Genomic DNA, 26336 nt, shown 5'->3' on the forward strand with positions numbered 1-26336 from the left:
CCCTAGGCTAATATTTAAAACTAATTTTATGCTTTCTCAAACTCGTTTTACCAGCTCCCTCTGCTGACCCTTTCTAAAAGGATGACACAGCTTAAATCCCTTATAAATTCTGGATTTTAAAATCATATTTCTGGGGTTAGAGAACTCTAGACATGAAAGAACTTGATGAGGTGACAGTCACCTAAATTACTTTATTCTTTGGACTGCCCCTATGATGGCTCAAAGGACTAACGATGCAAAAGTGTTTGGCAGGCCGCAGGCCTGTTTCAGGAACGACTGTGACGTTGGAGGTGACTTTGGCGCCCTCTAAAGGTTACCATGAGAAGAGCAGCCGCTGAACAAGCTTTCCTTGAAGTTTCCGGCTTTGCCGGAACTGTGACGTTTAAGAGGGTGGGGAAAAGGGGCAGAAGTAGTTTACGTTCTTTGATTCCAAAGCCAGTATTGTAACTCGTCATTTAGCCCTCCCCTGAGATCACGGAAGTATCCAGCTCTTGTCCTACACAACTTTTTATCCTCGGTGAGTGGGACACTTTCTGCTGTCACCAGGATGACTGGGAAGGCAAATGGTTTTGTTTCACTGAGACCACTTGATCAAAGTCAGCTTTCCTTTGTTTTCCTTTTAGAACAAAGACTTTGAGTTTTGAAAAAAATAATTTAAGGCAAACACTGTCTTTGTCTATTTGCTTTGAGAAATAATTTGTCAGAGTATCTGCTCTGTGCCAACAAGGTAAGTGTCCTGGATTATTCTTCTTTGCTGTTGTCTTTTTTTTTTTTTTAATGGGGAGATGTTTCCAGAAACTGCTTTTTCAGCGGATGAATATTCTCCTTGGTAAGTGCATTCCTTAGAAATGTATGTGATTCTCTTCTTCAGGAGCCTCTTGATTAGGGTTAAATTAAGGAGAAAGAAAGCAAAGGAGCATTGTAAGGAAACAAAGTTAGGTTGTAGGGAGAAACCATCTGAAAGAAAGGTGTTGGTTGGAATCATAGAATCATGGGACTTTCTATAATTCTCTTCTCACCTCTGATTTCATCTGATGGATGAACTGGTAGTGCCAGGCATTGGGAAACATAAAATCCTCCACAGTTTGGTATTAGGAAATTCTATAACAATGTAAGGGCATTGGTGGGTGATGATAAGAAATATAAACAGATGAGATTCAAATAAATCCTAATCCACCGCATGATTTGCAAATCACCCAAATCTCTCCATGTCTCGAAAATGATTCCTACATTTTCTGGTCTGGCAGGTTTGGGATGGGGTTTTCATGTCGTTCAAAAGCCAGTTCAATAGTTTAGGGCTCATCTCTACCAAGGAACTCATTATAAGCAACATTTGAGCTACAGAGGACCTTCCATTCATAGCACCCTTTCTAGTTTACAAAGAGCTTACACACACCTTATGTCCTCACCCCACCCAGCCCCCAGCCTCCACCCCCACCGTTCCCCCCCTCCCCATCCTTCAAGCCTGCAGTATCTCTCCTACCTTTCAATTCACACCTATTTTGGTACCAAATACTTGTCATTCAGACATAAAAACAATTCTCTTGGGCTGGAAGGGAAAAGGGGAAAACCACTAGAAACCTCTGTTTTACAAATGTGGGAACAATCTCACAGGGAAATAAAGATATTGTTTAAATGTATACAGCTGGTTAGAGGCGGAGGGAGAACTAGAACCCACATCTGCCCATTTCCAATTCACTCACCAACTTCCCTCAGTGATTCGAAGCCTGTTTTTTAAATCACTGCCCTCACTCGGAGATTTGTAATCTGCAAGTGTTGTGTAATTTTAAGAGACATAAATTCCCAGTTTGTTTTTGCGGCCTGAACAGTCTCTTAAGTTGGTCTGTAAAGGACAAGGTGTTCTCACCCCAGAAAAACACAGCCCACTCAGCGTCTCTAACTAGGCCTCCAGGCAGAGTTAAACAGCCCAACAGTGCTGCAAACGTCTGTACCCAGAGCACGCTGCTATTACAGGAACATACCATGTGATATCATGTGTGTCCACATCTCTCCATATGGTGGCGTCTCCTTGTGGACAGTCACTGGGTCTATTTAGTACTATTATTTAGTCATCGGGTCTTCATCTTTGGGTCCCTCACACTTGACTCAGTAACTGCACTTAGAGATACCCAGGGTGCGTTGTTGAATGAATCAGTTTGCTGCCAGTATATTCACTGTAGCCCATTTTGCACTTTACCAGTTCAATTAAGCAACCATTTCTTTTGTGTTATTACTGCAAAGACAGAGCACAGCTGAGATGGACCAACTTCAGGCTTCTACCTAGTGGCCTGGAAATTCCAGTGTTTTTATTGGCGGAGGCCATTCATTTCTGATTAAAAGCTGTCTAGAAATCCGACTCCTCAACCCAAAGGAACCCACAGGTATATATGCCTATTTATTTCCAAACTTGCTGATTAATTTTGTCTTTGTGAGCTGTCTTTTCTAGGAGAAAGAGAGGGAAAGAGGGAGACAATTAGGGAGCTAGGGAATGAACACTGATAAATATTTGGTGGTAGGCACTTTTGTATAAGTAATGTCACTTCATTTAAAACTCAGACAATTCTTCAACATAGCCAATTTGCTGGGATTAACTGAGTGGTTAACCCATCTGTCAGTACAAAAGCTATATCGATGTTTGCAGAAATCCAGATTATAATACCAAGAAAAACTGGCTATAAATCCCTGGGACACGTACTTCCTCCAGTCTCTACTGACAAACATGGGCTTCCACATTTCTATAAGACCTCATCTAGAATGTCCCATATAACTTTCTTTGGGGGCTTTCTTCTAAATTATGGTCAGTCTGTCTTGCCTCTGTGCAAGATTAAGGCCCGCCCTTAACTCATGGAATATCTTTGTTGTATGGCAGGAGATGACCCATGGCCAGCTATTCTTCAGGACTCTAGATGCTTTGAATAAAACTAACATTTTTGCTAGCTGCAGTTCCTAGGGTCCAGAGGGACTAGGTGGTAGCAAAGGGCCCTTTTAATACTGAGGGGATCTAGAGTCCCAAGGGGCACCTGGCTGGCTCAGTCAGTAGAGCATGCGACTCTTAATCTTAGGGTCATGAGTTCCAGCCCAACGTTGGGCATGGAGCCTACTTAAACACTACTACTAATAATAAAACATGTTTAAAAATTAAACAAAAATAAATAAAGTCTTAAGGGGATCAAGGTCCTGACTATACTAATTAATAATAAGAACTAAATTTAAATGAGCACTTACTATGTAGGAGACACACTTCTACAATCCTTCCAACATATCAATCATTTCATTTCATAACAAATATTTAAGATATTATTATTATTATTATTATTTCCATTCCCATTGTACTCTATAGAAAACCGAGGCCCAGAGAAGACAAACAGCTAGTCCAAGGTCACACTATTAGTAAGTGACACTAAGATTTAAACCAAACACTCTGATTTCCAGAGTCTGATTTCATTTTTAACCAAAATGTGAATCTGCCTCAGCTCAAAGAGGGTGTGTATACCACTATAAGAGTTGAGTTCTATGACAGGAGGTTCCCTCCAGTCTTGTCATATAAAGAAGCTCAGCCCAACTTTCCCCCAACAGAGTACCATGGCCAGGCGAGTTGCAGTGATTGGAGCTGGTGTGAGTGGCCTGTCCTCCATCAAGTGCTGCTTAGATGAGGACCTGGAGCCCACCTGCTTTGAGAGAAGTAATGACATCGGGGGACTATGGAAGTTTACTGTGCGTAGTTTGTACCCTCCCACCTCCATCAGTCATAATCTGGCAGTCTGCTTTGTCCCTGTTCATGCATGGTGGCTTCAGCCTACCTTGATGATCACCTAAAAAAGCAGCTCACTGCAACACCACAGGCTTGTGTGCAGCATAGTGATGAACTTAGAGACTTGGCAGGGCAGGGGCAGTTGGAAGAGGGAGGAAGGAAGAGTTAAGTCTGATACACAAACATAGTATTGGAAGTTACAGTGATTTCTAGACCATGGACATTCTGAGACAAAGCAACAGTGTCGCATAGGTTAGGCTGAATGGCATTTGTGAATATGGAGCAGATGACGCTTTTGGAAGGATGGAAGTTGGCATCAGGGAGTGGAGCTCCAGCCCACAGGATTATTCAGGTCTTTGGGAAGAGAATTGGCAAGAGTGAAGCAAGAATCCAGACCCTGAAAGGTTGGGGTAGGCGGTTGGATAGTTTTCACATTATCACAATAAAAAGAGCCAAGGCACTGATCAATCCTTCTAAGGAGTGGAATGTGCTTCCTGGGGTGGTTACACCTAGGGCTAGGCCAGCTGTTAGGTGACTTGAGCAACAGAAGTAAGGGCTGGAAGTGGCCAAATACCACCTGCCTCGGGCCAGGATTGGTCCTGGTAACTGGGAGTAGCAGGATCTTCAGCAGGGACCTAGGGATCCGTCCCGTTGGTGGAGTATAAAGTGTCAGAAGATAAGCGGCCTAAATACTGGATGTTTCAGTAGTAATTGAAAAGCAACGTTCAGTGGGAGCTCATGGTGGAGGAGAGTACTTCAAACTGGTATGAGGGAAGCCTTCATGGAGAAGGTGGCATGGGCCAGTCCTTGATACACGGTGAAGAAAACAGAAATAGCAAATGTATGTAAGCAGGTATGGTCACAACCCTAGGATTATAGTGTGCTAGGGGAAAAAGCTTCTTCTGGTGTACTGTGACCCTGATTGAGCCACCAAATGTCAATGTGGAAAGAAAACACTGGGTTTGGTTTTTGTACCTTCTGCTATTTGACCCCACGGTTGATTTGGTTTTCTTCCCCCACTCTAAAGTAATACAGATAAATTTTAGAAAATAATTTTGAGTTATTAAAAAAAAGAAAAAGAAAATAAGAGTGTCTGGGTGGCTTAGTTAAGCGTTTGACTCTCGATTTCGGCTCCGGTCATGATCCCAGGGTCCTAGGATCGAGCCCCTCATCAGGCTCCCTGCTCCGCGGGAAGCCTGCTTCTCCCTCTCCCTCTGCCACTCCCTCTACTTGTGCTCTCTCTCTCTGTCAGATAAATAAATAAAATCTTAAAAAAATAAAATAAAATAAAATTAGAGTCTTCAGTATAAGTGCTGATGGGAAGGAGCCAATAAAGAGAAAGTGACTGAAAATATACATGGTGGGTGACTTGGGTGGCTCAGTCAGTTAAGCGTCCAACTCTTCATTTTGGCTCAGGTCATGATCTTAGGGTCATGGGATCGGGCCCCATATTGGGTTCCACATTCAGTGCAGAGTCTGCTTGAGATTCTCTCTCTCTCCCTCTGCTCCTCCCCCCAACTTGTACATGTGCTCTCTCTCTCTAAAATAAATAAATAAATCTAAAAACAAGAAAAAGAAAATATACCTAGACAATAAATACAAAAATCAGTGAGCAGTTCTGTGAGCAAAGGCAAGAGGAAGAAGTCCTCATGAGTGGAGAGATTGAGGATGGCAAAAAAAAAAGAAGAAAAAAATAAGCAAGTCAGACCATAGGCCCCATGTTCATGGAATCACTGAATGGCAATGTTAGTCTTGGAGAGGCCTGCTAAATTTTGTTAATTTCTTTGTAGTTTGAGAAGGATACTGTGTTTAATAATTCCAATCTCACCAATGATTTCTGACAACTATAACATGGAGATCCAATGCTGTTTTCCTGGAACTCTTTGGAATTATAAATGGAATCTTTTTTCTTCCTGCCTCCCCCACCCCATCAAGCTAACTATGTTTCACCACAGGAAACTTCTAAAGATGGAATGACCAGGGTCTACAGATCATTAGTGACAAATGTCTGCAAAGAAATGTCATGTTATAGTGACTTCCCCTTCCAAGAAGATTATCCCAATTTCATGAACCAAGGAAAATTTTGGGACTATCTCAAAGAATTTGCTGAGCACTTTGACCTTCTGAAATACATTCGGTTTAGGGTAAGACAACTTGGGCTATGGAAGGTTAATGAATGGGGGCTGCCCATTCAGCAATCTAATGGAAAGGAGATCCTAAGTAAATTTATTCCTGATTTTATCTCTATCTGAATAAGGTAGATAATAAAGGCTCCTCACTTCTCCCATTTCTCATGTTTTACTCAAATAAATCATTAAGATACTGACTTTTCTGAGTCCTCTTCTGAATCCAAATTCTTATTTGGGATACGATTTAGAAATTTTTTTCTTGAGACGAAAGGAAAAATGAATTTTGTTCGTGAAACCTGCTGGGAAGAAATGACTAGGAATCTGAACCACAGAAATTATAATGAGCCAAACTCTTCCTACATTTTCCCAATGCATTCGGTATTGTAACTCATCTCCTCCCTGGGAATAAGAACTAAGTGTTTCTTCCTTCCAGTGAAGGCATGCAGATGTTTTGGGTCCTACACTAGGACAGCTTTTGAGACTTTGTACAGGTTACTTAATTTCTTTATCAGGAAGATAAACCAATATTGACAGACCTCTTACCCTGAGACAGGTTTGGCCCACATGAAATAACAAACATGGTTACCATACCAGCCATTTCATGAGGTCCCAAGGTGATTGACAGAAAGTGAGTGTTTGTCTGCCACTTTCAGACCACGGTGTGCAGTATAACGAAGCGTCCAGACTTCTCTGAAACCGGTCAATGGGATGTTGTCACAGAGACAGAGGGGAAGCAGGAACGAGCTGTCTTTGATGCTGTCATGGTTTGCACCGGACATTACCTGAATCCCCGTTTACCTTTGGAGTCCTTTCCTGGTGAGTCATTTCTACCTGAGACCATGTCTACTCTTCTGGGTTCTCCTTGAAGAAAGTCATTTATTTGAATTGGAAATAATTCCTAATGATTAGAGACGACTCTGTGTTCACCCTAAGAAATAATATGTACAGATCTTTGAAAGGTATAAAGCACTATGTAGGTGTCTTCTTATTTACTTATTAATATAAATGCTGCCATTACTGAAGTTTATCATGCCTGTCTGATTCAAGTTCAATGATCACATAAGGCTGAGGTGTCATAAAAAAAAAATGCAAGCTTTTGAATTTTGTCATTGAATTACAGGTCATTTGAATCAGGAGTGATCTGTAATTCAGTAACTTAAAGGAAGTGAGAGTATAAAGAAACTTGACAGATTTGTTTTTAAGAAACAGAGCAGCAATTATACATCCAAAGAAATAGTTTCATCCTTCAAAACAGTCACCACAATAATAATCCATACATCTCTTATACCAAGGCTGTCACCACAAAGGAGTTTTAGAAATTCCTTTTGGAAATGCTTTTGACTCCAACAGCACATTTTTTGAAATGTACAGTTGGCCTTTGAACATCCCAGGGGTTAGGGATGCTGACCCCCTGCATAGTCAAAAATCCCCGTATAACTTTTGACTCTCCCCAAAAAACTTAACTACTAATGGCCTACAGTTGACTGGAAGCCTTATTAATAATATAAACAGTTGATTAACCCATATTTTGTATGTTATATATTATATACCATATTCTTACAACAAAGTAAGCGAGAGAAAGGAAAGTGTTACCAAGAAGACCATAAGGAAGAGAAAATACATTTATAGTACTGTATGGTATTTACTGAGAAAAATCCATGTATAAGTGTCCCCACATAGTTCAAGCCCATTGTTGTTCAAGAGGCAGCTATACTGATGATTGGCAGATCTCCATCTTTTGAGATCAAATGAGGATTATTAAAATGTAGTACAGCTACTCTTCTTCTGTCACTTATAAGTGGCTTTAAAGGCAATTGAGTAAGTGAAGTTTGGAAACTTCATTAAGGAACTGAAAGAACGTTTAAGGAAGAGTGTGAAGAATAAAACTTGCACACCTGGGCCAATAAAACAAAAAAACCAAAATGTTTGTAAATCTTATAAACGTAATCTCAAATTAACAAAATATCCCACTTTAAACAAATGTTTTAGGGATCAAGTGAGACTTCAGTGCATAATTTTGCGAAGAAGCAATTGTATAAATGGTGGTTGGGCTTCAGACTTGCAGCAAGCCTGTGGGCTAAAAACACAATGGCACTGGACTAAAGAAATATAGAAGCACCTTTTATAAAGAAGTTTCTACGGGGAGATGTGTTACAAGTGTCAAATAATTGATGTTTTTGGAATGTAGTGTCTTGTCAGGTTTGGCTTGGCTTACCCTCAGTTCACTTAGACTCTGACTAAAAGATGCTATTGCAGAAGATCAGGCAAGTACTGAGAGGTGAGGATCCTTGTGGCAGTTTAAAAGTGTATAATCTGGAAGAGTTGGTTCCAAGGAAAGAGACTGGGCAAACATATAATAGAATCGCAAGGTAGTTTGAGATCATTTCGAGAGCAAACGTTTCTCTATACCTTAATGATCTCTGGGGAAGAAATGATTGCATTAGAAGTATTGGTGTGCCCTTCTCTTTTGCCCCAAAGCCCAGATTATGGAAAAGGAAGAAATCCACACATACAGATTTCAGCAATCCTCCTCAGGAGGTCTAAGTTTATGACCAGACTCTAGAAGGATTTGTGACAGCAGGACACCAGGACAGATACCCCAGTTTCCTCTGTCTTCCCAGAATGAGGAATCCTGGTGAGTGGACACAGTGGAAGTTTTCTAAGGAGTTCTGATCTGCTCCAGTTCCCTCAGGGCAATGACCCTTGATGATAAGTGACCTTTAGCATACTAGTTATGAACAAAATCCTAAAGTCAGCAGCCTGGAGCACATCCCGGTTCTAATTGCAGAATCTTGGGTAAACTTCACCCAATGACTCCATTTCATAGAGCGGTCATGAGAATTCAATGAGATCATCCATGTAAAACACTCAGCGGAGGACAGAGCACATAGGAGCACTCCATCAACGTTAGCTACCAGCGCTGTGACTCATGACTTACTGGGAACTGGTATGAACCCTTTGAGAACTGTTCAGAAGGAGCTGCTTCCTAAGAGCCATGTGATTCCCCCAGACTAAGAACTATCCATCCCTCTGTTATAACTCCCGCCTCGGCAGCCATCCCACCCCAGAGTTCGAGCTCCTCCTGTATCCCAGGTGGGAACCCCTGGGCGGGTAACGCAGACACGAGTTCTGCATCCCTCTCCCACACACAAAAGGTGTGTAAGAGTGACTCTCTGACCACATATCAATTGTGATCGTTAGTTATAGATGAGTGATGTGAATGCCTAATTGTGTTTGATCAATTATTAATAAATCTCTTTAAACTTTGTGAGCATGATAAATGGAATTCAAGTGCATTTCCTAACACATAACCTTAGGGCGATAAATACAAGATGAACAAACCACAGCAGCAAAGCATTCCAGAGATAATTAGTGACAAGGCAGACTAAGCCCCATGCCCCTCGGCAGACCCTGAGGGTGTCACTGTATAAGAGGACAATGTAATAATCGAAGGTTATAAGGATGACCTTGAATTATCAGTATGTTCTAGTTTTAGGACATAAAATATATAATACCCTTCAGAAAGATTTCTGTAAAAAAAAAATTAAGATTTTGATGTTTCTGTGTTAAACTGCCCAGTTGTCTGAAAACTTCTCTCCCCTAAATGTTGCATTTCCTTGGCATCAAATGATGCATTTATTATATTGCATTAGACTTCCCCAAAGTGAGGGGATGGCACTCCAGAAGTGCTCAGTAGTCCCCAGTTCTCCTCTCCCTGTCCCCATCCCCATACACGGATGTGAAATAGAAAAAGGAAAATACAGTAAAAATGAAAGCTGAACCTTGAAGTAATTTTCCGTGACAATAGTATATGTTTAATATGTGCTTACTGAATGAAGTCAGTTACCCAACAGTCTTTTATGAAAACAGCCTGAAGGAAAAGAACTAGTGTAATGATAGACGTAGGCTTTGACCTCAGCACAGTGTTTCCCAACAACCACCAAGACCTGAGGTGCTTATTTTAAAAGCAAGTTAATGTGGTATTTACAGAATAAGAACCTCCGAAAGTGGGACCCTGGAATCCTAATGTTTCCCCAGCAATGTGATTCTGATGGAAACTAAAGGTTAAGAATCATTTCCATAGTCCGAGTAGAGGCAGCCTCGCCCTGTGGTTACCATGTGGTTAAGTTCAAGTTGTGCCTCTGACGTTTATTGGCACCTGGGCAAATCCTGTGTCCTAAGTCCCTATTTCTCCACCTGTAAAATGAAGTACTCATAGCACCTTTTTCCTAGGGTTGCTTGAGGATGAAATCAGCTGCTAGCCATGGAGTGCCTAGCACAGGACCTAGAACAGGACCTAGAACAGCTCAGTGGAACTTATGGGTGTTGGCATGAAAGAATTCTACCCACTCTTTTGCAGAAAAAGAAATGGAAAAAAAATTACTGGTGCCAAATTAAAGATAATTATTTTCTATTTCCAGGGCAAACTCAATCACTTAAGTCATTTGAGGGAAAAAAATAGCTTGAAAGGTAGCACAAAATTGGAGTCATAAAACTGGAATTTAAATCCTGTCTCTGGTACTTATTAATTATATGGCCTTAAGCCAATCACTTAACCTTTCTAAGCACTAATGGATTTACCTGTAAGACAAGGATGAATAACTACCCCCTCCAGGAAGATTGCTGCAAATCTGACTTGAGAGAATAACTGTGGAAGCACCTGGCTGAGCACAATTCACTAATATTTTTTTGTAAAAGGTAACTTCCTGCTAAACTGTAACATGAATTCATTCTTTGAGTAACAACAATGCAATTTACCGTGCATAAAGCCATGACAGAATGATACTGGAAGAAACAGGGGAGGGTACTGGAGCATAACACGGACGTTAAAAGTCCAGGATCTTGCATCAGAGTACTTGCATTTAAATTCCCAGCTCGGGGCTCCTGGGTGGCTCAGTCGTTAAGCGTCTGCCTTCGGCTCAGGTCGTGATCCCAGGGTCCTGGGATGGAGCCCCACATCAGGCTCCCTGCACAGCAGGAAGCCTGCCCCACTCCCCCTGCTTGTGTTCCCCCTCTTGCCGTCTCTCTCTCTGTCAAATAAATAAATAAAATCTTGATAGATAGATAGATAGATGATAGATAGATAGATAGATAGATAGATAGATAGATAGATAGATGATAGATAGATAGATAGATAAATTCCCAGCTCTCAGGGCACCTGGCTGGCTCAGTCAGTGGACTGTGCAACTCTTGATCTCAGGGTCACAAGTTCAAACCCCACGTTGCATGTGGAACCTACTTACAAATTAATTAATTGTTAATTAATTAATTGAAGTAAGTTCCCAGCTCTCTATTCATTGACAAGTGTGATGTCACAAAAATCACATAATCCCTACAAATCTGTTTCCACATATGTAAGATGTGTAAAAATAGTATAGACTTCAAAGGGTTATTGTGAGAAAAATCCATGTAATCACTCTGTAAGTGTTATTAGAACTGCAATACAAAATGTCCTTTGGATCTATTAAGGATTCCCTGCCCTCAATTTATTCTGAGGGAAAAGATTATAATCTCTTTCTTTCTAAAACGACCCCCACTCCATTCAGATGAAACATTAAATTGAAGTTCCATCTGCCTGAGTTTAGAAGTTATTAATGTTAAAGTTTCTTATTGCTCTGGTTTAGAAAAAGGAAGATGTACATACATGTGTCCTGGCTGACGTTGCCTTTTTTCTGTAAAAAAAAAGTATGGGTGGGGCGCCTGGGTGGCTCAGTCGGTTAAGCTTCTGCCTTCGGCTCAGGTCATGATCCCAGGGTCCTAGGATCGAGCCCCGCATCGGGCTCCCTGCTCCACGGGAAGCCTGCTTCTCCCTCTCCCACTCCCCTTGCTTGTGTTCCTGCTCTCGCTATCTCTCTGTCAAATAAATAAAATCTTAAAAAAAAAAAACTACAGGTGAATTGTCAAAAAAAAAAAAAAAAGACCCCCACTCTGCATATATGTATGCTGAAATGCACAGCTCTGTTTTGTAAGGGAGAAAAGACTTTCCGTCTACCCTCCTCAGTTTGATAGGCAGATTAGAAGGGAGAAAGGTATACAGATTTATTAATTTTTAATACTAATGTGGGGGCACCATAGGAAAATAATGAATACCAAAAAAAGCTGTGAGATTTGAGTGTTTATATACCATCTTCATAGGGAAAGGGGAGGGGATGTAGGCCATCCAGGGGAGAGCAAATGTTTCTAGAAAGATGAATGGGCTCTTAGAAGAGTGGATAGGAGATACGATCATTTGTGACGTTTGTCTGGGTATAGACTTCTACGGTCCTCTTCTGTGATATAAGAACCGATCTTCCCTGGTTGATGAAACTGCCAGGGAAGAGATTTATGACCATAGGAGTCCTTTCCAAGGCAGATGAGGGGAGTTCAGAGAAAGCCTCTCCCTGCCTTTGCTCTTTTTCAAGATCCTTCACTTGAAAATAATAAATATATCAAAGTGGCACATTTTGGGTAGCATGTCCTGTACTCCTTCAGTGGTAAAGTAAATATTTCAAACATGACAGCAATCCAAAAAAATAACATCAAGTCATCATACAATTTCCTCAAGGAAATGACAAGGCATTGGAAGACAAAGCCCTGGCCAAAATCTGAACAGTTTGGGAATAAATACCAGAATTTCTGTCAATCTTTACTTAGACCAGAATGCAAGAGAGCTACAACTGTTTGGGTAATGATTTCAAATGCTGTCAAAACCCCTCTGACATCTGGCCAAGGTTTACTCTTTTTAAGATGCCTTTTCTGCTGGGGCACCTGGGTGACTCAGTCAGTTAAGCGTCTGCCTTCAACTCAGGTCATGATCTTGAGGTCCTGGGATCGAGTCCTGCTCGGCAGGGAGCCTACTTCTCCCTATGCATCTCCCCCCCAGCTTGTGCTCTCTCTTTGACAAATAGATAAAATTTTAAAAAAATAAAATCTTCAAAAGATTCTAAAAAAAAAAAAAGATGCCTTTTCTGCTTTTCACTAATCACCATGGATCTTTCACAAGTAGTTGTAAGACTGATGTTGAGCTGGGGGAGGAAAAACTTGCTACCAGGGCAGCCAGCTCCCCTTGCAAGCAGCTGTGGCCACAGCCTGTCAAGCTTGGGTCAAACACCAGGCCCCAGGCTTCAGAGACTCCAAGGGTCAAGGTCTCACAGTGGTCTCCTTGCAGCCCCTCAAACGTGCCCCCATGTCCAGGGGACAGAAAACGTCACAGCACTTTAAGTTCATTCCTGAAAGTCTCCAATTTCCAGCTCCTGGCCACTTCAACTCCAATCCCCAAAAGTGAGTGAGGTGCTAGGGATCCCAAAATGGGTCTGCAGCATGGGTGGTTCAGTGGTAGAATTCTCACCTGCCAAAACGGGTCTGCATACACATTCTTTGCAAATCCTGCACAGTGGGTTTAACGCATCCCTTGGAATACGGCCAGCATTGTGTTCAGTTTCCAGCTTGGGGGGCCTTAGGAGGCAAAGAATCCAATTAAAATATTGTGTTACACATATTACCTGTGCAATAAATGTTATTAAGTAAATCAGTCAATCAATCAATATATGATAAGAGAATGATATATTCTGGGAGACAGTTTCATCTTTTTATTTTTTAGATTTATTTCTATTTTATTTTTTAAGATTTTATTTATTTATTTATTTATTTATTTATTTATTTGTCAGAGAGAGAGAGCGAGCACAAGCAGGGGGAGCCCCAGGCAAAGGGAGACGCAGGCTCCCCGCCGAGCAGGGAGCCCGATGCGGGACTCAATCCCAGGACTCTGGGATCATGACCTGAGCTGAAGGCAGACGCTTAACTGACTGAGCCACCCAAGCACCCCTATGTCTATTTGTTTTAGAGAGAGAGAGTGGGGGAAGGAACAGAGAGACAGGGAGAGAGAGTCTTAGACTCCCCACTGAGTGCAGAGCCTGCTGCGGGCTCGATCTCATGACCCTGAGATCACAACCCTGAGACCACCACCTGCACTGAAACCAAGAGTTGGGCGCTTAACCAACAGCACCAACCAGGCACCCCTAGTTTCATCTTTTTATTTTAAAATTTCAGAAATACTTGAAGTATTGGGGTGCGAAGCTGTCAAACCCTCTGAACTGCAGAGCTTCCCTTTCAGATTCATTGTCAGAGCTTCGTCTCACCCATCTGTGGGTCTGACGGTCACTGCCCCCATCACTCTTATTCCTTCTGCCACCTCATAATTCCCGTGGCTGCAGCCGCCACTGGAAACACCTCTACTTCTTCTGTTACTACCAGGCTTCATTTATATGAATCCATGGCTTATGTCTTTTATAGATGCCAAGGAGATAGTCACCAAAAATAAATCAAGAGAAGAAATATTTGAGAACCCTTCTCATATACATAAATACCATAATAGTGATACTTCTATTAACAGAGTGTTAGGAACTTGAAAGGTGGTCAGTAACACAAATATAAATAATGTAAGAAAAGAGTATAAACAAGCGCACGGTATAATAAAGCATTAAGCATATAATAAAGTAAAATTACATTAAGTATAAGTAACAAGCTTAAACCACAAAAATAATTACTTTATGTACAAAAGAACTTGCCACAAAATTTCTTTTGTGGAAAATTGTAATTGAACTAAAATTCAATCTGTAAATATGTTATGTACACAAACCGTATTCTCATAGACTATATCTGTTGGGTAAAATGCAGTCTATTTCTTGCTTAACGATGTTCAGGGTCATGCACGAAAAGTTTGCTGTTGTCTGCAGTGAGCTTGATTTCCCCAAGTAATTGCTTTCAAAGGGAGCACTCATGTGGAATACAAATTCTCCTGTACTTGTCAATCTCCTGCAGGTTGTACTAAATCTATATCTGGGCTCACAGAATCCAGTGGAGAGGGAGATGATGTGCTGCTTCTACTTCCTGCAATTAGCAGCAGGAGCAAAAGGCTGACATATTTCTGGAACTTCCCTCTTCCTACAGACCCCATGCCTGCCTCCTAGGGAATTACAGCTTCAGATACTTCTGATTTTCTGATCCCTCCTTCCCCTCAGGTATTCATAAATTTAAAGGCCAGATCCTGCACAGTCAGGAGTACAAGAGCCCAGAAGGCTTTCAAGGCAAGCGCGTGTTAGTGATCGGTCTTGGGAACACTGCAGGGGACGTGGCAGTGGAGCTGAGTCGAACAGCAGCTCAGGTACACCTGGGTGAATCCACACCCTCACCCTACCATCATTTCTGGTGGCCAGAGAGAGGTATGACAATTATAAAACACAGTGGCCAATGGCTAAATCATGTGGACACAGCATGAGTGCAACAAATCCACACGTGACCGGATTGGACCATCTCCAAGAGGGGTCTAGGAAATTGTATGGATGTCAGACCACTAGGCATCCTTCAGAGGCACTGTTTCAGAAACAAGACCAAATGGACAAACGATTCCACCCAGACCAATTATCTTTCTTTTACGCTCTCCCTTTGCAATTCTGGCGAAACCCCCATAGAAACATAGAAAAGGGAAGTTGTTTTCTGACCATGCTTGTTTTTAAAATAAAAGCAACCTTTACTCTGCCCACAAAGTGTCTGTAATGATTTTAGAATGTCCAAGCATAGATTCACAAATTAGAAATCTGTTCCACTTTAACATAAATTATAGGACAATGATTCGATTTGGAAAGAATAGATTTTTATTTAACTCAGTTAAAATAGCTTTCTCAAAACGTCGCTTTAAATTCTATATTATTTAGATGTAAAAAAAACCCTGCCAGATGAATAGTGCATATCTACTAGTCCTATAATTTTTTATAGTGAATATGATAAAAATACTTAACAGATATATAGATCAGATAAAAGTGATTTACAAAAACAACGGCAACAACAGAAACAGTCATTTATAGATCTATGTACAAATTTACCAGTTAAGAACAGATGTTATGAATGAAATCTTGCCATTTGCAACAGTATAGATGGAGCTAGAAAGTATAATGCTCATAAGCAAAATGAGTCAGTCAGGAAAAGACAAATACCCAATGATTTCACTCATATGTAGAATTTAAGAAACAAAACAAACAAGCAAAGGGAAAAAAAATAAGAGAGAGAAAGAGAGACAAATCAAGAAACAGACTCTTAACTATAAAGAACAAACTGATGGTTCCCAGAGGGGAGGTGGTTGAGGGGATGGGTGAGATAGCTGATGGGGATTAAGGAGTGCCCCTGTGGTGATGAGCACTGGGTGATGTATGGAATTGTTGAATCACTATATTGTACACCTGAAACTAATATAACACTGTATGTTAACTAACTGGAAATAAAATTTTAAAAAAGGACAGATGTTATAACAACATTTGAAATACACCAAGGAAAAATACTACAAAATGATGTATATATATTTATCCTTCCTTACTTTTTAGGTACTTCTCAGTACCAGAACTGGTGCCTGGGTTCTCCACCGCTCTTCAGTTGGGGGCTACCCACTTACTATGGTGATTACAAGAAGATACCTTAATTTTATTGCACAAGTTCTGCCCTCGTGTGTACTAAACTGGATTCAAGAGAGGGAATTGAATAAAAGATTTAACCATGAGAATTATGGATTAAGTATTACAAAGGGGTACTTAAATTTTTTTATTTAATGGGAAAATTATTTTTCATTCTGCTTTATTCAGAACTCAAAATCTTCAATAATTATCATGCTGCTTTGTTTATTCTGTTCTGAGCTTAGCTCCTTAATTAAGACAATGTCCATCAGGTACCACAGCAGTCCTTGAAATGGGAATATTCTCTGGTAACAAAAGTAGTAAGTAATTCATTAAGCTAGGAGAAAACGTAGGATAAAAACTTTACATTTCGAGCTTGAAAATCAGGAAATTAAAATTGGCTTTGAGGAATCTTGGAATGCTGCCATCTACAAATGGAATATTTGCAGCATCATAAGTACAGATGGCCAGCTAACTTTTAATAAATAACTTTTAATAAATCTCTGGCTGAATGATTAGATGATACATTTCCAACAGGAATTCCTAGAATTACATATTTTAATATATATCTGTATAAAGTTGCACATGGCAAGAGAAAGAAAGCCTTTGAAATGAATATAAGGTCATTAAATGTGACTTTTATTTTATGCTTGACCCAAATATTTTTCTTTGGTAAGACAGCTCTCAACTTATAAAGAAAATTAATGGCAATGGATAATTTGTCTTTTTTTTTTTAGAGAGAGAGAGTGAGAAAGAGAGAATGTGTGCACATGTGTGACCGGGGAAGGGAGAAAGGGGCCAAGGGAGAGAGAGAATTCCCAGTAGCCTCGACACCCAGCGCAGAGCCCCATGTGGGGTTGACCATATGACCCTGAGATCATGACCTGAACCAAAATCAAGAGTCAGTCGCTTAACCAACTGAGCCACCCGGGTACCCAGATATGTCAATTTTACAAAGACATTATGTCTGTTGTGATTAGATAGAATGATGTTCACAACGAAAATATTTATCAGCATAAATCGATTCAGATTTTTATTTTTATTTTTATTCAAAAAGTTTCTTGGTAGCTTCCTCTTTGCCTAATGTCAATCCTTTGAGGCCTGGGTGAGGTGAGACCCAAAACTGATTATTAAATGGATTGTTGCATACTCGATCCTGACGCTTCAAGGAAAGCATTGCTCCAGAAATTAACTTCAAGAGAATTTTAAACCCCAAGCAGGAAAGAATAGGTTTAAACATTGTCCACATGCCTTCTACTGGAAGTAGGAACACAAAACGTGTTATTGCAACAGTAAGTTGGATAGGAAACTTTAAACTCGACATTGGTAAATTCACTCCCTTGGCTTGGCAGATAGTTTCCTTGAACTGACCAAATAAATAGTTTGCTCAAGTATCTCACAGATATAACTACAATGAATAATTTTCTCTTCTGTGTCAAAGGAAAAAATCAAAATTCATTGTGAATGACGAACTGCCAACCTGTATCCTTTGTGGGACAGTCACCATGAAAACCAGCTTGAAGGAATTTACAGAAACCTCTGCTCTCTTTGAAGATGGAACAGTGGAAGAAAACATCGATATTGTGATCTTCGCTACAGGATACACATTTTCTTTTCCCTTTCTTGAAGAACCTCTTAAAAGCCTTTGTACAAAGAAGATATTCCTGTACAAGCAGGTCTTTCCTTCAAACCTAGAGAGAACAACACTAGCTATCATTGGCCTCGTCAGCCTTAAAGGATCCATCTTAGCGAGCACAGAGCTCCAAGCACGCTGGGCCACAAGAGTATTCAAAGGTACTTGACTCTATTTAAAGCCCTACGTGATCAACTGAGTCTTCAAATTAGTGCTTTGTGATTTAGCCCAAATGGAACAGATATGAGCTAAAGTAACATAAAATATCAAAAGAGTTTAATGGATACTTAACTTCATATATGGGTAATATTACCATGGATGTGCTTATATCGCTAACGTGATAGAGTGGGAAAAAGGTTTTGATTCTGTGGATGGAATAAATTTGGACAAGATATAATCACATTTCTCAGATTAACTGAAATTATTGAAGCTTCAGGATCCTCTATTCTCTTCTACTCTAGTCTAGTCTAGTTTATTTGCTTCTAAATCTTATCATTTATTTCTAGAAGTAGAATTTTGTGCCGCTTCCAAAGAAAGTTATTGGAATAATGCACACTGTGTGATAAAGTTGAGTTCTGGGGAGATGGTAACCTTTGAGAAATGCCTGTAAAAAATTTTTTAGACACTGGACACCAAATTGTCTGTTTTCACTGTAAGAGCACAAGTGATGGGGTCAGGGCTACCCGGGTCTGATCCTAACTCTAAAACTCATTATCTTTGTGAGGACCTCTCCGAATCTCAGCCATTTCATCTGTACAGTGGGGATAATGAAACCTCTTTCACAAGGATTTTGTAGGATGGACGTCCGCCAAGCACTCACCACCCTTCTTGGCACACAGTGAAGGCTATAAATTGACAGCTGTTATTATCATACCTCGTTAAAGCAGGGCAAGTTTTAGATTAGTGAGCATTTTAAACAATTGCACTTGTATGACTTTTTAAATATAAACAACAGGGCGCCTGGGTGGCTCAGTCATTAAGCGTCTGCCTTCGGCTCAGGTCATGATCCCAGGGTCCTGGGATCGAGTCCCACATTGGGCTCCCTGCTCAGCAGGAAGCCTGCTTCTCGCTCTCCCACTCCCCCTGCTTGTGTTCCTGCTCTCGCTATCTCTCTGTCAAAAAATAAATAAAATCTTTAAAAAAATAAATAAATAAATAAATAAATATAAACAACAATCACAATTTCGCCAACTAGCTATCCTTTAGCAGATATGTGTCCTTAGTGGATAAAAACAATCACCAATAATTTATAAATAGGATATAATGCAGTACTAAGGAGTATCAACTTCTTTCACACTGTTCAAATGTAATAGACATCAAATCCACACAGTTCCATTAAGCGATCACAAATTTTTATTTCTTTAAGGCCAATTAAAGTGCTTTCACAGCATTATCTGATTATATTAAAACCACAAAAGATTCTTAAGTACGTGGTGGGGTTTTTATAAGTGTTTTATAATGAGGTCAAAAATGCCTATCAGAATGATAGAGCTGACAAAATGAAACTCGGTTAGATCACACCCCAGGAGTAATTACATGCTTCTCCAGAGAGCCTCCGGGGACGATCCGGGAAACACCAAGTAAAGTCTTGCCCACTTTTTACAGGATAAAGTGATGCTGGTGACAAGTACACTACAGAGTGAAGTCAGACCTAGCTCAAGTACCCAGTAACCCCACCCTCTGGAGTCAGCACTTGGCTCCTAGCCAGAAGAGCAGAGCCCACGCCCTGGGACTGTGTAGGTGAGAGGCTGAAACGGAGCACATCCTCACCACCACTCAAGCAGTCAGAGCTTTGTGAGGCCGAGAGACCATCAGGCGCTTCCACACTTGAGGCTCCTGGTGTGACGAAAGTGAAGACATGTCAAAGCAGCGTTATAAAAATGAGGTCAAATGTTAGTATTTCCATTTAACCAACGAATGGCTTTCACACACACATATAAATACAAACAGGCATATACAAACCATATAATACAAATAATATTATATATGAATATATGTGATGTGTGAGCAGATAAATGAGCTGGAGCAGGTGCTGATGACCAGTGGGCCCATGCAGGCTGAGGGCTGGGCCATGGGTGTCCATCATAATTCTGGCAGCAGATGACCCTAGTTAAGTGGGTTTGGAGGAAGACTTTGCCTCCAGAGATTACCTCTAATTCCAGGCTAAGCTTTGACTGTTACATGTCCTAAGGATAGAGCAGTGGGGGGCCAGAAATGAGGAGGAGGAGAACTCAAAGGAAAATACGTGTGATGTTAATGTGTTTCCAATTTTTCTCACAGGACTCTGTAAGATACCTCCATCCCAAAAACTGATGGCTGAGGCTACTAAAAAGGAACAACTCATAGAAAGGTATGACATGCATGACATGCAGCTTGTTCCAGCAGAACCTACCGATATATTTCCTCACACACACGCACACGCACACACACACACATCCTCAGTATAAGAGCCATTCCTAGAGAAGTGCTACAGCAGGTTGGATATCACTGCACTAGAGTCAGAAGAATATGTTTTTAATCTTAACTCTTCCACCAACCGGATTTGTGGCCTTAGATGTATCAGTGGGGGCACCAACCACATCACCTCAGCAGAGCAGAGAGCCTGGCCCCCAGCAGACGGCAATGGTGGGTTCCCTTGACCCCCAGAACTCCACTGCGTCTTTGTCCTCCTGCCTCTCAGGATGCTCTTTCCCTGCATTTACTGGTACCTCCTCCTCCTCACGCCTAAAGACTGGTGAACCCGGACCTTAACCCTCAGACCTCTTCTCACTTCCATTAACACTCCCTCCTAGGAGGCCTCTTCCAGGCCTGGGGCTTTAAATGCCTTCATATAGTCATCGCTCCCATACCACTTGGGTATCTCAATTTGAATATGTCTAAATACCAACTCTCGACCCCCATCGCTGCCCCACCCATCTTGCCCATGGGCTGCTGTGAGACTTCTCTCCCCTTCTTCGTCCCTCGCTACTCATTCCAGGTGGTCCGTCTAAAACCCTAGAGTGATCCTTTCCTCCTCTTTTTCTCTCAGACCCCATGTTAGCAAATACTGTCAGCGCCTACCTTTGAATAAATCCAGAATCCAGACCCTTCCAGCTATCCCCACAGCCACCCCCGACCAGGTCACTGTCATCTCTCACCAGGACACTTGCTGTCACCCCTGCTCTGGTCTCCCTGCTTCCACTCTGTTCTACAGTCAGATCTTGACACCACAGCAGGAGTGAGCAACACCACACTGTTCTTCTGTTCAAGACGCTCTGATTGCTTCCCATTTCACTCCCAGAAACTTCCCTGCAACTCTGCAGCCCTCCGGAGCAACCAGCTAGCTCTGCACCCTCACTGCCCCCTGTCCTCCCACCTCGCCCCCATACTGCTCCAGTCACTCCAGCCTCCTCCCTGGTCCACAAACATGCCAAGCACAGCCCTTTTGCACTTATATTCCCTCTGCCTGGAATGTTCTCCCCACCAGATAGCTACAGGCTCACTCTGTCAAATATCACCTCATAATTGAGAAGCCTTCTCTCACAACACTGTATAAATACGGCAGCAGCCAGTCCCTTCATTGCATCTTCCCCCCAGCTGCCTTTATATTTATTAATAATACCTATTACCACCTGATTCATTATGTATCTATTTGGCTGGGGGGGTTCTCAATATTTTTTTAAGATTTTATTTATTTGAGAGAGAGTGAGTGAGAGAGAGAGAGAGAGCACAAGCGGGGGGAGGAGCAGAGGGAGAGGGACAAGCAGACTCCCTGCTAAGCAGGGAGCCCAACTCAGAGCTCGATCCCAAGACCCTGAGATCATGACCTGAGCCAAAGGCGGACGCTTAACCGACTGAGTCACCCAGGTGCCCCGTCTGGGGGTTTCTATAGCCTGTTAATTTCCTCACTAGAATGTAAGTGCTTTGACGACAAGGCCTTTGTTTTATTCACTGCTGGACCCCTAGCACCTAGGATGATGCCTGTCACGTGATGGACACTTAATATTTATTTATTGAAAGAATAAATGAATGAATGAGTGAATGAATGACACTGGGACATTACGAAAGTTTACTAACAGCAGAAATAGGTAGGAATAAAGCTTTCATATACATTACACTCATATCTGTGTCATATTCAGAGCTGGTACACCACAGATGGCCCAAAATTAACATCAATAAAAATAATTTAGGTGGCCATATATGTGATGCTTTCTGATCATGTTCATTCATTCAACTGTTGTATTTGGACTGACCAGATTTTTACCCTCATATCAAATTCAAGAACCTAAACCATTATCTGGAGCTCCTCTCCCACTTGCCTCCTTTTACCATTCCCTTTAACAAAATTAATTACCCTCACAAATACCCTTTGTAGATAAACTCCTCTCATTTTTTTTCTTTGCAACATAGAAAAACATTCCCAAACATGGTTTGACTCCAATAAAAAGAAACAAAATGGTGGGAGGAGGGATGACTTATAACTTGAAAATGAAAAATGATCCATCTTTTTTCCTCTCAGGGGTGTGATGAAAGACACCAGTGAAGACAAACTTGAGTTCATTCTGTACCTGGATGACCTTGCTGCATGCATAGGCGCAAAGCCCAGTATCCCTCTTCTGTTCCTCAAGGATCCCAGGCTAGCTTGGGAAGTTTTCTTTGGACCCTGTACTCCTTACCAGTACCGCCTCATGGGCCCTGGAAAATGGGATGGAGCCAGAAACGCCATCCTGACCCAGTGGGACAGGACGCTGAAACCCTTAAAAACTCGAATCATTCCCGATTCCACCAAGCCTGCCTCCATGTCACATTATTTAAAAGTTTGGGGGGCACCTATCCTCCTTGCCTCTCTTCTACTGATCTGTAAATCTTCGTTTTTTTTGAAATCGGCGCCAGATAATCTACAGGATAGAATTTCCCCTTATCTAGTAAGTATTTGGTGAGGATGAATCTGATTCATTATAAAAGCTGTCCCTAGCCACATTAATTCTATCTCCAAATATTTTGTGCATTCCTCCTCTCCTTTCCGTCTTAACTGCTATCATCCAAGTTCAGGTCCAGTCATCTCTTATCTGAATTATTATACTGTCTTCCTCTTTGGTCTCAGTGCCTCCTTTCTTGTCTCCTTTTCCATCCATATTCTACTCTGCTACCTAAGCAACTGTTCTAAAATAAAAATATTGTCACTGTTTCCATCAAGATCTTGATAGGAATAAGATGACACTCAAATTAGGTAATTTGTGGACATTTTAATATGGAGGTGATTACAAAAGGTTTGAGCAGAGTGTAGGGAAATCCTAGGGATAATAAAATACTCCCAGACTGGTAACAATGAGGTATTTTTACCACTCCTAGGCCTAATGAGGCAAGAGGAGAAAACAATTATGAATGAGAGAGAGAGAGACTTCTTTGTGAAGAGGGCCACCTCTCAAGAGTTATGACCTTCAGATGACAGAGGAAGGCAGTCTGTGGTAACCCCAAAGTACAGAGCTTGGGAATAAATTCTCTAACTTTATTTTCTTCCCTCCCTCTCATCCCCTGTCCATGCTCCCCAATGGCCTAACCCAACCAAAACTCAAAGGGCAAGGTTGCCGACTACTGTAGATTGAATCATGTCCCTTCAAAAAGATATATTCAAGTTCTAACCCCTGGTACCTATACCTTATTTGGAAATAGGATCTTTGCAAATGTAATCAATTTAAGATGAGCTCATGCTGGAGCAAGATAAGCTAGATCCCATATGACAGGTGTCCTTATAAAAGGAGAAGACAGACAGAGACATGGTAGAACATGGCATGTGAAGACAGGCAGAGGTTAGAGTGATGGACCTACAAGAATCACCCAGCAAGCAAACACTGGCAGCCAGGGGAGAGGCATGAACAGATTCTCCCTCAGAAACTCCAGAGGAAACCAACCCTGCTGACACCTCGATTCCAGACTTTTAGCCTCCAAAACTGTGAACGAATAACCCACTTGGGACACTTCGTTTTGGCGATCCTAGGAAACTAACACACGGACTGATGTCATCCATGGAGGTCAGCCTTCGAAAGTACAGACTGAGCAGACAATGGAGAGCATATGAAAAGGATCCAGTGCAGACATGTTGCTTTCCAGTTTAAAATCCCTGAAAATGTCTCTTTGATCAGAGATAATGGTCCAAATTCCTTAGCCTGGAAAAGGAGACCCTTTGTGATCTGAGCCCATTTGCCCGATCTCCAGAAACCCCCAGCCTCACTTCAAACCTCCCAACCAATACTACCAACCCCTGAACTGTGCCATGCCTCCTCACTTTGGCGCAAGCTCTTGCCTCCGCTGGGAACTCCAACTGTCTTTCGAGAGACACTCAAGTATCTCCCTCTGTGAAGCCTTCCCTGAATCCTCAAAGCAGAGCTGGCCCCACTTTGTAATGACTGCACCTCACGCACTGCTTTGTCATTGCCCTTTCTCACTGTAGCATATAGTTGATCCTCGAACATCACGGGTTTGAATGGAATGGGTCTATTTATGCGTGGATTTTTTTCTCAGTGACTACAGTAGAGTCCCGTAAATGTATTTTCTCTTCCTTATGATTTCCATAATAACATTTTCTTTTCTCTAGCTGACTTGATTATAAGAATACAGTCTATCGTACAAATAACACACAAAATACGTGTTAATTGACTATGTTTATCAGTAAGGCTTCCGGTGAGCAGTAGGTTATTAGTATAACTGTACTGTTAAGTTTGGGGTAAGTCAGAAGTTATTCAGATTTTTGGCTGTGCAGGGGTGCACTGTTTAAGGATCAACTGGAATATTCTTTTTGAATCTGTCTCCTAACAAATGGTGAGTTACTGAGAGGAACCATATCTTGTTCAGCTAAAACACTGCCTGATGCAAAGTACTGCTAAATAAATGATTGCTGATTTAACAGTGGCCTCGCCAGCTGACATTTCTTGTCTGTGCTCTTCTACCCACATTCTTTCTCCTGCCAACATGATAAATTTCCTCAGATCACCTCAGCCATGCAAATGAACAAGGGTAGTCCACCAACAGCAAGAAATCCATATGGCAATTGGAGTAAATATAACCACACAGTAACTGAGAGCCATGTGTACTGGTTGAAAACACTAACTCTAGAATTTGACCTGGATTATAATCCCAGTTCTGCACTAGCTGTGAGGGCTTGGCCACGTGACTCTCTGAGCCTCAGTACCTTCATCCGGAAAATGAAGAGAAAGTGCACAGTGAGACAGGATAGAGTGTTAGACACACAGTAATTGGACTATTAAGAGCTGAGGAGTCTGAGGATATTTTCAGTTTTCTAAATTAAGGGATTTGAAACCTGTTGCCTGGTTCTTTTCCCCCTTGCCTCGTCAGAAAGCATGGCCTTGGGTCTCCATAAATTCTCCGGTAACACTTTCCAGCTGGGGTCACTCTTTTGTCCTTGTGACCCCTCACCAAATCCCTGAGACCTATTGCCACTACCATGGCTGTCACCACTTAACCAACTGAGCCACCCAGGTGCCCCCCATGGCTGTCACCACCACAACACTACCCATGTGCTACTCAGATGGACTCTCCAGAATGCAACAGGTAAACATCAGCCAAGGAGGAATTGTTTTCAATCATTAGGAGTGGACCTCTTGACATAACTTGTTGATGCATCTAGGTTTTTACTAACAACATCACCCAGTAGAAGGGGCACCTAACTCCAAATCTTCAGATCCAACGAAAACTGACCCACTGCAGCAATGCCATATTTAAGTCATCTGTACCCAAGTTCTTGAAGGAGAAAGCAGAGCCAAGATGTCTTTATTACTCATTACATGATGTAATGTTGTGATTTTTCCCATGTATTAATTTTTAGATGAGAAATCAAACTCAGAGAAGTTAAGTAATTTTCCCTGAGTCACAGAGCGAGGAGGAGACAGAACAGAGATTTGAAGCCAAACATGTGCAACCCTAATGCCCAGCCTGCCTCACCAGTTGCCTTGAGAGAGAACTCCTCCATTCACTTCTTACCACCTTGATTTGCTTATGGATGAAGCTCCAAGCTGGACACCTCCTCACTACACCTTGAATAGACTTCTAAGTACTGTGCTTATCACATTCCATGACCCCAGTTCTCGAAAAACGAATGTGTCATGAAAAAGTCACTGCAAGGAAATCATTTTAAATGGTAACACTTTCCACATAAAAAACATGCTATATGTATGCCACCTTGGGATAAACTAGAAGGGGTAGGGGCTTAATTCCTAATTAATATTTTTAAGGACAATCTCTTCAAGTTGCCACAGCCTGGTGTGAAAATAATGTAAGACCATTTTATAGTCATTCAAAAAATCATAACAGTGGAACTATTTAAAGAACGTAACAATTCTTTCTTTTCTTTTGTTGATAAATGTAACATTGAAAGGTTTTTGTATTATAAGAATAGATTCAAGTCC

General features: G+C 41.5%; 1 protein-coding gene across 8 annotated transcripts; it reads left to right on the top strand.

The window, feature by feature from the left end:
• The first annotated feature begins 377 nt into the window (after positions 1-377).
• On the top strand, positions 378-24817 carry FMO4 (flavin containing dimethylaniline monoxygenase 4). 8 transcript variants are annotated; one of them, XM_081824589.1, is made up of 11 exons: positions 378-517; positions 624-727; positions 2242-2381; positions 3577-3714; positions 5707-5895; positions 6534-6696; positions 14880-15022; positions 16236-16435; positions 17743-18095; positions 20215-20284; positions 22433-24817. In XM_081824589.1, the coding sequence occupies exons 4-11, from the start codon at positions 3583-3585 to the stop codon at positions 22851-22853; spliced, it is 1671 nt and encodes a 556-aa protein (XP_081680715.1). In that variant the 5' UTR covers positions 378-517; positions 624-727; positions 2242-2381; positions 3577-3582; the 3' UTR covers positions 22854-24817. The 8 variants fall into 8 exon arrangements, with proteins under 8 accessions (XP_081680715.1, XP_081680721.1, XP_081680716.1 ...); XM_081824595.1 differs by having other exon boundaries at positions 3577-3682; XM_081824590.1 differs by having other exon boundaries at positions 2246-2381.
• The last annotated feature ends 1519 nt before the right edge of the window (positions 24818-26336 follow it).

This window comes from Leptonychotes weddellii, chromosome 6, assembly GCF_054177405.1.
Source record: "Leptonychotes weddellii isolate Sample4059 chromosome 6, ASM5417740v2, whole genome shotgun sequence".
Taxonomy (NCBI): Eukaryota; Metazoa; Chordata; class Mammalia; order Carnivora; family Phocidae; genus Leptonychotes; species Leptonychotes weddellii.